The following is a 12,240-nucleotide window of genomic DNA, read 5'->3' as shown; positions in this document are numbered from 1 at the left end:
GCTCCTTCGCACAATCGGTATCTGTAAGGCATGTTTGTTCTTTCTTCTTATTTCCGCCGGTGTGTGGCAACTTCGTATTGACAAATATTCAGTAAACTGTGTTTATCGCGAGAACTCTGTAACGAAAAGCGAATGGAGAATGCACCAAACACGGATGATACACACTGCACGAATATTCAGATTTGGATTAAAATGCTGGTAAAATGAATTGTAGTAATTTGGTTACCAGTAACCACACCGTAGTGGAATGTCCTTGCTCCATGATAGGTACAGAAAGTATCTCACCTCATATATATATCCATCTAGGGTAGAAAGAGAAGAAGCACGACAGAGATGCCCCAGTTTAGTTGATAGTTTGGAATTGCTTATCACGCTTACCACGCGATATGCCCCAGTTTAGTTATACTAGCAGATGATACTTCCTCCGTCCAAAAATTAAGTGTCTCAACCTTTATGGACGGGACGGGGGGAGTATTACGTATCTCCTAGAGCGCCCACCAATTGGATTGATGATGACGACGATATCTGCTATACTGCTACTCCGTACGACGGTATAGGGAGCTTGATGATATGAGATGTATCCACAACTGTCGTTGAGAATGAGAAGACGGGTACGAGACACGTATGTGGCCAGCCAATGTCAACGAGTGCGCTGTGCATTGAACGGCTTCCTGAACAGATATTCTGGTTGGAGCGTCAACGAATGCACTGTGCCACCGCCCCTGATGATAATGGTTGTGCTGGTGAGGTCACAAGGCAAAAGGAAAATGTGCACGCTTGGGCACACCCTGCCCTCATAATAGTTTCAGAGTACCAATCCATGAACAAACATCAACGTGTTGGACCTGCATCTCTACACAACGACTCAATGCGGATGCGTTATGCAAACATTGTTCTGAAAGTAACACTAGACCCCCGTCGTCAAAACAACATCTTGAATTACCCTGACCTGTTTTGCAACAAAAAGGAAATCTGCAATTCAAAAAACATTTTTCAAAAAAGATATCTTTGCAGCCTTGCCCTTGCCCAACTTACTAACGTAGACATCTAACGGTATAATCCCCAGGACTCACGATATGGCGAAACAGGTAAATGCATCAACTACAACGACAGGTAGTCTAATTGGTATGTACTATGCTGGAAGTGCCGAGTACAACGCACATACAAATCCAACCAAGACAACATGTTCAATCACAGAAGGTTACCTAAAATCGACAAAGCTAAGGTATTATCTTGCCTCCATTCTGGTGTCCTACCATTAGGGGTCTCATGAAGCCTTTGCCGGCTCATCACTCGGAAGATCATCCTCGTCATGGTAGATGTTCTCCGCCATCTGCCATATCTGAAGGATGTTGTCTTCAGCAACGCTTGCAAGCACCCAGTCCTCACACGGGTTCCAGGAGAAGTCTGAGATTTTGCTTGTGTGGCCTCCATGAATGAACAAGAGCTCAGGAGGGCCGTCCTCCGCGTCCTCTGGTGTTTGCTCCTGATCAATTCTGTCAACACAAACATCATTCACATCAAGAGGGAAGTGAATTAACGAAAAAAATCTGAAAGCTGGATGGCTGTTTACCTGCTTAGATCCCAAACCATCAGCCTCCTTCCCAGACAACAAGATGCAAGTATAGTTTCATTCTTTGGGCTCCATCCAACTTGAAATACTTCCTCTCTGATCACACAATCAAATTCAGATTCAAGATCAATAATAACAAACATATACTCATTTCCTTCTAAGCTAAAAATAGGATGGATGGAACTTCGAACAGAAAAGTGATGGTAAAACTGAAGCATACTTGTGACAGTCAAAAGTGTGCAGCGAAGTATCAATCTTCCGAAGATCAAATAATTTGACAGTCTTGTCGGTTGAACCAGTTGCAACAACCCATTCATTGAAAGGATTGAAAGCCAGGCAATTCACCTATAAATGTGACATAAGGAAACAAAGTGGAAAGTGTAAGAACACATTTCCTCATACAAACAACAGAAACAAAGGCAATTGGTTCTTCCAGAAGAATAATATAGGGAAAGCAAGGTGTGCCCAGTGATAACAGCCTCTGAAAAGAAATCATGCACGAGTAGAAACTACTAGAATGACATGACTATATGAGTATTCATAAAATTGCTACCAGATGCCATCTTTCTTTTCTGGATACAGCAATTGAGGTTTTCAAGTGAAACAGTTCGTGCAGCTGGATAAATAGATTGTATTTTTCCTCCGATCACTACAGCATTCAAAATGAGATAATTTAGGATGTCCTCGGCTAATTTGTTTACAACAAATACTTGAAGAGAGGGATTCTAGAACAATGAATATTGTTAACACTCCATATGTTATCGTTATACAAATATGCTACTCTGTTTTGTATCCTGAACCACCATGGCTGCGTCAGCTTCAGGGGTAAGAACCAATAAACAGATTAACAAGATATCTAACCATGACATTGTATTCTTAGAGTCCCATAATGCTAATAGTATAGTATTAAACCAATAGTAAGTAGAGACTTGAGGCTCCCAAAGAAACCTACCTCACCCTGGTGTGCCACCACAGACTGTACAGGCTTGGTAGGTGCAGGAGTACGCATATCCCAAATTAGGAGATGATGATCATCACCAACTGAGCCGAATAAGTATTCATGCCTCAAATGCCAAGCAACATCTTCAACGACGCCATCATGAAACTAAACAGAACAGAACCAAAAAAATATCGTGTTAAGCCACTAACAGATGTGCTGGTCACATGAAAAATATCAGTTGAATAATCATACAAGTGAAACTTCCATGTTTTTGCTATAGTACAACTAGGAAAGTTATTGGTCCAATGTACTGGGGACAATGTCAATTGACTGAAAATACACATGGTGCTAAGAGTTCTTTTTTTCATTGGCAGCTTGGTCGGGAAGAAAATCAGACCCCGTTATTTTCCTAAAAGGTGAAGTTGAGTATTGTTACTGTGTAGCACTGATTTTTTTTATGGCCCTGCATTCTGCAAAGCAGAAGTTCAAGCAAGAATTGACCTCAGCTTCAAAACAAAATCGGCACAGATACCAGATCAGTAATCTCACTTGTTCACATATTCAACACACGGAGCATTAAACAGTATAATTGTTCTCACTTACGATGCTTAACTGACTATGGGCCATGCCATGAGGCACCAACAGCTAGAGAACCAAAAGGATGGAATTGACAGTCTTAGATTAATAGCACTGCCAGAGCTGCCATGTCTGAGTGTGAAATACAGACTATAATTCTATTCTTCAGGATAACACAGCAAAACCTGCTGACATGGACGGTGCATCACCCAAAATTACCCATGAAAGCTGCTGTTAGATCTAATGTGAATGGTTTCAACTAGGAGGGTGTCAATTAAGAAGTGTCATAGTTAGGCTGCAGATAGACTTTTTCCTCATGTATACCATAATCTTCACAAAAAAACATCAGGAATATATTATGTATATTATTTCTCCAAGGATGAATACCAGATATGACTAGCACACAAACACATTCAGAGAAAAATGCTATCAGAATGGCATGTCATGAGGAAAGCTTTAACCAATGGTACAAACAAAGCTCTATGTGTTAATGCGCTCAAATGGAAAAAGGATCATGAGCCATACCTTAAAAATCTGGTATGCGTCGAGAGTTTTATTTTTACCATTTGCTGTGATGTCCCATAAGCAGATTTGAGCATCATCCGATCCACTCAGCAAATGACCCTCTTTAAAGATACTCCAAGACAGGCCATATCCTTCAGAGTTGTGTCCCTTCAGCCGTAAATCAGGATTGCACGCACCATCTAGTGGAGGCTTTGATGGGTGCTTGCTATAATCAAAGACATACACTTCTGCACTGACTGTCTTGGTAGCAATAATAAATGAATTTTGGGGCATATATCGAGCTCGATTGACTTCTCCATCATGATTTATCTGTTGAACTATTTGCACCTACAAGACAGAAAAAAATGCCCCACAAATGTGATTTTTGGCACCATCAAAATCCAAATAAATAGCAAGGGTACATGGCATATTATCTATATGCACTAAAAGTTTGTTCACCAAAACAACTCTTCTAGAGGCATAAAAGTATACCCCAGGTTATCTATTTTTTCTAACAATGGCATAAGTGCAAGCCATGTGTCTTGACATATTTGAAGGCCTGGTCAACCTTGCAAATCATCAATACTATATATTTGTCTAATGAGTTTGACTGTCACATTACTTTACATTCCAGGTACAATCAATAACTACTGCTTTGTTAATCAAATAGACAACAACTCAAAGGCACATCCAAACATTGGTATGTGTGAAAATGACACCTGAATTCAACAGAAGGATTTATATTCCAACTTCCATCTATATCACAGAATGATGCTATTATTATATGGGTCCAAAAGCAACACTACTGTTAGAATGATTCAAAATCAATTGGTTGCGACCTTTTACATGGCAGCATGAATTGAGGACTCATACTAGTAAGCAAGAGATGGAGTTAAAGTAACAGACGTGTGACAAGAAAGCACAAACATCTCAATCACAAAAACATGCATCTAGCAATTTTGAGCTCCATGACTGGGCTAAGGTACATAATATAATTACAGAAATGGCGTTAATCTACTAGGGTACCTCAATGAAAAGAAGTTAAATTAACAGTCTAACACAATAGATCAAAGCAATTAACCAAATCCCATATATATTCAACAAATGGATCAAACATAAAACAGACAGTAGGTCAACTGTTATCCAGGTATGTCAACAGAAATGAGAGATTCATGGAAAACAAGAAAATTCTACATGAACAAGTGAAAATGCTAAGCAGACATTAAAGATATCATCAGACATCCCAAGTTTTCTCAATGGCACACAAGCAATGAAAGAAAATCATAAATGATTCTCCTTTTTTTGCAGGAGAATCATAAATGATTCAACTCAAGATACGAACAGAGATTTCTCACATCCTAAATCACAGAAAGTATTCAGTTTTGAATAAACAGAATACAATTGCAAGAACAAATTGCAGGCTAATCATAATAGAGCAATAGTTCCTATTATGATCTACACATCTGCATGATCCACCAAACTGCTGGTTCTGTAACTTATAGATTCACCCAAATACCTTCAATCTCATTAGAAACAGCTGAAATGGCCATGGGCAAAGAATTTCAGACAATAACTAACTCAGTATGCATAGGTTACCAACGATAAGAGTATAAGACTCGTACAGAAGTGCAGTAGTCCTCACAGGAGCCCACTACTCTTCACCAAAATCACCCAACCTGATAAAGTACCCAAACAAGTTCTCAAATATAAAAAAAATCTAAAATCTAGATGTGATCAGGTCCCTAATCTGACAGAACAATTCATCTCAAATCACTACTGGGCATGCAATGCCTGATGGGCCACAATAAAACAAATCGCCCAGAACTTCTCACGGTATCTCAAATCAGTACCACAACCAACCAGAAAACTGTTACCAAAGAATCAGCAAAGGGAACCGTAACTCAAACCAGTGAATCGGCCACAAACTATAAACTCCATTAGTTCATAGATAACATCATAAGCAAGTACTCCCTCCGTCCCAAAATTAGTGTCTTAGATTTGTCTAAATACAGATGTATCAAGTCATGTTTTAGTATTAGATACATCCCTATCTAGACAAATCTAAGACAAGAATTTTGGGACGGAGGGAGTACAAGAGAAGACTATTAACTTGTTGGATCCTGAATGAATCTGACTATCGTCATCGTCCGATTTGGCCATGGCATCCTCAGGAGGTAGATGGACCATGGGCAATTGTGAAGTAATTGGGATTGCCTACGGGTGCGCGTGTGCCAAACAACACTTTTTGGACATACAGACAGTATCTAGGGAGCCACTGCACAGTGAGCGACAGCCACTCTAACACATGTGTGATGATGAGATCACATAGAAGTGGCGCATCGCATTACGCTTTGAAATCACGAATTCCTCCATGATCTGTTTATTCTTCATATACTTATCCTCATGAAGCTGTACCTCCTCTGCATGAAATTCCTCCTCAAAGAACTCTTGCTCCTCCTCTATTCCCACGGACTTCTCCTGTCCTTTCTCTCATCCATCCTGCGTGTTGAAGTAGGGGATTGGGATTCTAGGGTTTGGATCTAGGGGGGTTGGTGGGGGTTATGGTGTGGAGGAGATCAAGGTTTTACTGGTTGGTTGAGAATCATATCTGGGCTCGGCAAATTTGAGAAGTATGATCAAAGCCCAAGGCTGGAGGGGATTTCTGACTTCATTCTGCCAGTGAGCTAACATATTGCCAAGATAAGGTCAATAAGGCCCAGTTAAAGAGGTAGGCATTTGCTCTGTTTGGGCCAGGTTCAACTGCATTATATTTTACAAAAGCTATGTTGACCTTAGAAGATCAATAATTCCAAGCAAAATCCAAGTAAGGGGTGTATTGTCAATATCCCCAAAGAACCTTCCAACATTTTGAGATGGGGGGCAATCAATTCCTATCAAAAAATTCTCATGGCAGTTACAACCCCAACCAATAAAACTTCGATCTCCTCCAACCATATCCTCAACCAAGCCCCCTAAAACCAAACCACAGAAACTTTAATACACTAAGCTTCCAAGAAGAACAAGATGAACAAACCAAAGGTGTCGGTGGGGAACACAGGAGGAGTTTTGTGGGAAGCTTATGCGGGGTTGGTGTAAGTTGAAAATGCACAGGGGTGCAAATCTGTGACCCTTAGGGTACCCTCTGACCCTCCTTAGTGCAGTCAAATGAACAAAAACTTCAAAAGTGATGTAACTTCTGAAAATTTACTTCATTTGGTTGAACTAAAGAGGGCAAAAGGATAGCCTAAAGGGACCATTTGCACTCTTAAGAATGCCCACAAGATGAGGTTCCAAGAGAGGATGTAGGAGATAAACAGGTCATGGAAAAATTCAGGATTTGCAAGTGTAGCATACCATACATTTATGATTGCTTCAGCACCTGCGTAGTTTGACTGGTCCTCACTTACTATGCAGTGATTCCTAGACAAGATCAATCTGTGCAGAAAGTGTTGTTTGGCATTCACGTCTCCCAGAACTAGGCCAATTACAGAAAGAGTAAGTGCCTCGAATGTGATATAATGGAAGTTTACAACTGTAAAAGCACACATTGTTGCTTCAGCTGACACTTACAAAAAGACAAAGCAAATGACTTATAGCTGCACTTCCTATCACTGACATGTGAAATTGTGTTGCTAAACCAGCAAAGATTAAGCGATTTCAACTGCAAGATCTAGACCTGTAGTCTGCACCATTGCAATGTGACATTCCTAGAAGAATACAGTTACAGAACATAAGCAATTTTAGTTGAGTACCCAAGTACCCACGATACAACCCCACTACCTTCATCTGAAACGCCTGTTGCTAATCAATAAGCCAAGACATTAATTAACGCAACACACAAACCACCAAACCCCTTTGAGACCCTGAAACCCCACGAGATGCGCCCCGCACTATCCTGGATATCCGAGTCCATAATTCAAAGTACAACTAGCTACAGGAACAGGCCAGCATAAATCCCGTCCCTCCTCCCAAAATTACCATTACCCTCGCCAATAAACTACCAATACACGCTCGATTACCACACAGATAACACGAACCCTAACTAACCCCCACGAGCAAAGTGGATCAGCCCGGAACAGAATTGCACGAGCCCACAGCACAGGTCAGCACAGCAACACCGGTAATTAATTACCCATAAACGGCAGAGGATGCGAGATTGAGGGAGGGGGAGGGGGAGGGGGGCGGGCGCGAAGCATCGAACCTTGCCGGATGCGGCCCCGAAGCCGCCGATGTCGGCGTGGTCGTCGTCGTAGTGGCGCGCGTCGGCCTCGGCGTCGTCGAGGGGGAGCTGGACCTGGGCGAGCATGAGGTAGTTGGGCTCGTTGTCGGAGGTGTGGGTCCCGAGCACCATCTTCTGCACGGAGTGGTCCTTGCCGGCGGGCTCGGTGCGGTCGGGCAGCCACTGCACGGTGAGCGAGGGCCATTCGAGCGCGTGGGTGATGACGAGGTCGTAGAGGAAGGGCGTGTTCTTCTTCCAGATCTTGTACTCCTCGTTGATCAGCCGCTCCTCCACCTCGGCGCGGAACTCCTCCTCGTCCCCGCCGCCGGCCTTCGGCATCGCCGTCGCCCCGCTAGGGTTAGGGTTTGGCTTTGGGCGGGGGTTTTGGGGCGGGGCGAGGGGGGAAATGGCGGGAGGCTGATGGGGGAGGGGAGGGGGGGGGGGGGGGGGGGGGGGGACGGGGGAGAGAGACTGGTGGGGGCTGCGCTGCGGTGCGGAGCGGAGGGGGAAGAATAAAAAGAGCGGAGCCGAGAGAGGTCTCGAGCTGTCAAAACGAAGGGGTTTACACGCAAGTTTGGGCCTCATTGCTTCAGCGGAGGCCCAGGCCCCGCTCTGAGGTGTTTGGAGGCGTTGGACCTACATGTCAGCCAGAGTGGAAGGTGTGAGCAGTGGAGTAAATGTGGAACGATGCTGAGTAAGCAGATTACAGCTATACCAAGGGAGCAATAAGTTCTTGGGAAACGTTTCACGCCAGGGCGCGGGCCGAAGCTTCGGCCGGTGGCTCATGGCTCGCTGCGTTGTTGCGGGCCCAACTCCTTCCGGCATGCGCCATGCGGATCGCTTGTGGCCCATGCACCGGTCTTCATCCTTATCCCCTAGCACACGAGGACCGAGCTGCAGCCACATCTATCCCCCTTTTCTCGCCTCGTTTCTTTTTCTTCCCCGGCAGCTCGTCGTCATGGCCGCCGCCCGCAGTCTCCTCCTCCTCCTTCCCCGTCATTGTGCGACAGCTGCCATTCGGGAGACACGTGATTTGCGACCGGCTGCCTCCTCCCTCCATTCCGCCCTTCTGCCCAGCAAAGCTGCGGCCGGCCATGGCCGGAGCCTACCTCCCTCTTTTTTCTCCACGGCCATGGTGCTGCAACCATGGATGTGAGAAGCTCCAACCGGTGTCGGGGGAAGCTGTGACCAGCGCCGCATCTTGCTACAATCCATGACGGGAAGCTGGAATCAGAGGCGTGGCAAGCTACAGCCGACACAGCGAGCCGGTGGCACCTTGCTGGAACCGGCCAACACCTTTTGCTGGAACCAGCGTCTTTTTTGATGCAACCAGCAAGGCCACATGTTGGAACCAGCTTCCAATTTTGCTGGAACCAGACTGTGCCCTCACCAATGACTTCAGTTTTTGCTGGAACCAGTGATTTTTTTGTTGGAACTGGCTAGTTCATTCCCCGTGTTGACCACATCGAAGACGAGGAGGGGAAGGAAGAAGATGTACGACTGTATTGAACGGTTGTGCTGTATCGGGCGGCTGGGGGCGGACCGGCCCAAAATTGGGCCAGTGCGCCGGCGCCAAGCAGCGCCCTAAGTTCTTTCCAGAAAAGCAAAAAAGAGAATCAAGAAAGATACAAAATCTAATAATATTTTCAGTTAAGGCAACAATTGATTCCCCGCAAAAAAGGCAGCAATTGAATTGAAGACAATGCAAGCCGGCAGGAGAGTTACCACTTTTATTGTAGTAGTACACGGCATGTGCACGTCATGACAAAATTTTCTCTCTTCTAACAAACTCCCTTTATCCGAAATTACTTGTCACATAAGGGTGCATTTGGTTAACGGGATAACCATTCAAGGGACAGGAATAGCCATATTTTATTAGATAGCAGTCGTTTGGTTTGTGGATGAGCTGGGATAAGATAGGATAGGGATAGCCAGATACTAGAAATATACCTCTAAAATCCGGCTCCGCTCACACGCAAAAATCTCACGGACATGGGCATCCACCCGCGCGCGAACAAAACATTTTCTCTCGTTGAGGCGCTGTCCTCCCAAAAGCAGTGCATGGGCTTCCGCGTACGTGGTGTGAGTGAGCTGTGCGTGCATGTGTGCCTCCGTGTACGTGATGTGAGTGAGGTGTGTGCATGGGCAGCCTATGGCGTGGTCGTTGTTGTACTCTGTACGCGGACGCACTGATGTTGTACGTTGGGGGCTATACTACACGGACGACCGATATTACGGCTGTACGTTGGCGGCTATACTCTGTGTACGCGGGCGGCCGATGTTGTACCGCTTGTATGGTGTACGCGGCCAGCCGATGTTGTACCGCCTGTATACAGTGCAGGACTGATACGGTGTACATGGGCAGCCTACTGTGGCGTGGTGTACATGTGTGCGATGTGCGTGCGCGAGCTGCTTGGTGCCGGGAGTTGTGTATGCCTCAGTTGATGGAAGAGATAACATGACAAAAAAATATTTTAATTACAAAGTATAGAAAAATGCTTATCACAACCATGTTTCATCATTCGAACCAAACAAAAGATGGGCTAACATCACTCATCAACCAAACAGAAAAATGGCTATCCCTAGCCAACTGGATAGGGATACCCATAACCACCTTAACATCTCCCTCTAACCAAACACATCCTAAATGGTTGTATTTAGACGTATTTTAATTTTAAATACATTTATGTTCTATCCATTTTTGCGATAAGTAATTTTGCTCGGAAGGAGTATTATGTTAAGAGTACATAGCGTGTGCCCCTATTCGAGCGTAGAAAATGATAAATAGGTGGTCTTGCTTCTCCCGCATGCACCCTTCACTCTTTGTTGATGTCTCCTACTCTTGTGAGCTTTAACACCTCTCATGGTCATTGTCTATAACCGCAACCCTTTGAAAAGTACATTGTTGTTAGTTCATTATAGTGTACACCCGAATATATCCTAATGGCCCTAACGAAAAGGAATTCAAAACAGGATCACTGTCTGTCTTGGTTTGCCTATCATTCACACATTGTATTACACGAGAGTTGACAGACCCACGACTTATCACATTGAAGTGAGGTCAGATTGCTTGGAAGTCACAGAGGCGATTTTGGATCCACTTGGGAGTAAATTGCACAAACCACCACATATGGGGCTAGGGTAAACATGTTGGTACCAAATCTAGGACAACTCACGAAGAGCCACCAACTTTGTGCCTAATGAGTAATAGAACACAATGGGCGTCGGTTGAGCTCGTGAAAACACCGAAAACGACACGTTGGGCCATTCAGGCGCATGGGTGATGATGAGGTCATAGAGGAAGGGTGTGTTCTTCCAGATCTTATACTCCTCATTGATCAACCGCTCCTCATCCTCGGCACGGACCTCCTCCCCATTCTTGCCGCCGGCCTTCGGCATCGCCGTCTCCCCGATAGGGTTAAGGTTTGGTTTGGGTGGACTTTTGGGTTGGGGCAAGGGGGGAGGGGGTAGATCGAGGTAGAGCGAGGGTTGAGGGAGTGAATGGGCGTGATGGGGGAAGGAGATATCGAGGGGGTGTTGTGGTGTGGTGTGGTGCGGCCCGGATGGGAGAGAATAAAAAGAGCGAGTCGAGAGAGGTCCCGAGCAATCAAAGCAAAGCGATTTATTGCCCAAATTGATATGCGCATTTGGGCCTCGCAGCTTGAACGGAGGCCCGAGCCCAAGTACAAGACATTGGACCCACATGTCAGCCAGGGTGGAAGGCGTGAGCAGTGCAATAAATGTGGAACGGCCGGTTGTACTACGAGGTAAGCAAATTGCAACTATACAGAGGGAGCAGTAAGTTCTTTCCAGAAAAGCAAAAAAGAGAATCAAGAAAGATACAAAAAAATAAGAATAGGGTAGCAATTGAAAACGGTGTGAATTGACGTGAGCAATATGCCACTTTTTTGTTGAGGGTACATAGCTTGTTCGCGCCATGATAAAAGTCCCTCGCTTCCGACATTTTTTAATGTTAATAAGGGTACACAGTGTCCACCCTATTCGAAGATAGGATACGACAAAATAGGTTGTCTTCCTTCTCCCGCCTTGCAATGTCTCTCACTCCCGTGAGCTCTACACCTCTTCCAGTCATTGTCTATAGCCACAAACCCTCATAATTTCCCCGCAAAGGAAAAAAAAAACTTAAGCTGAACTAAATACTTTGCAAGGAAAGATCTAATTTGCTATTATTCTGAAAAATACATCGTTGTTAGTTCATTATCGTATACTAGCCTAACTGGTTAGTTCATTATCGTATACTTCAGCCTAACTGCCCTAACGAAAAGGAATTCACAACAACCAGCCCTGCTTGACAATCAAATCAGATGCAACCATATGGAAGCCAGGTCAGATTGCTCGGAGGGCATAGCTGCCGTAATCATCGCGGAATGCTCCCAGCCAAGCATTCAGATAGGCAATGACATTGTG

General features: G+C 44.7%; 1 protein-coding gene across 1 annotated transcript; it reads right to left on the bottom strand.

Annotated features, from left to right (window-relative positions):
* Positions 1 to 1,114: 1,114 nt before the first annotated feature.
* On the bottom strand, positions 1,115 to 8,255 carry LOC125510523 (histone-binding protein MSI1 homolog). The gene is made up of 6 exons (XM_048675737.1): positions 7,795 to 8,255; positions 3,615 to 3,941; positions 2,526 to 2,678; positions 1,794 to 1,918; positions 1,574 to 1,669; positions 1,115 to 1,496 (listed from the first exon to the last, which is right to left on the bottom strand). Exons 1-6 carry the CDS (start codon positions 8,149 to 8,151, stop codon positions 1,268 to 1,270), a joined length of 1,287 nt encoding a protein of 428 aa, XP_048531694.1. The 5' UTR covers positions 8,152 to 8,255; the 3' UTR covers positions 1,115 to 1,267.
* Positions 8,256 to 12,240: the final 3,985 nt, after the last annotated feature.

This window comes from Triticum urartu, chromosome 5 (assembly GCF_003073215.2).
Source record: "Triticum urartu cultivar G1812 chromosome 5, Tu2.1, whole genome shotgun sequence".
Classification (NCBI taxonomy): Eukaryota; Viridiplantae; Streptophyta; class Magnoliopsida; order Poales; family Poaceae; genus Triticum; species Triticum urartu.
Note: the sequence above shows the minus strand (reverse complement) of the source record. Positions and strands in the feature narration are given on the sequence as shown.

What these genes read in the sequence shown, in the direction of transcription:
- LOC125510523 (XM_048675737.1), bottom strand. Translation starts at nt 8,151, where the DNA reads ATGCCGAAGGCCGGCGGCGGGGACGAGGAGGAGTTCCGCGCCGAGGTG. An exon ending in TGGTGGCACACCAGGGTGAG is followed by an intron (nt 1,919 to 2,525) that starts GTAGGTTTCTTT and finishes TCACATTTATAG; the next exon opens with GTGAATTGCCTGGCTTTCAA. An exon ending in ATGGTTTGGGATCTAAGCAG is followed by an intron (nt 1,497 to 1,573) that starts GTAAACAGCCAT and finishes TTGTGTTGACAG; the next exon opens with AATTGATCAGGAGCAAACAC.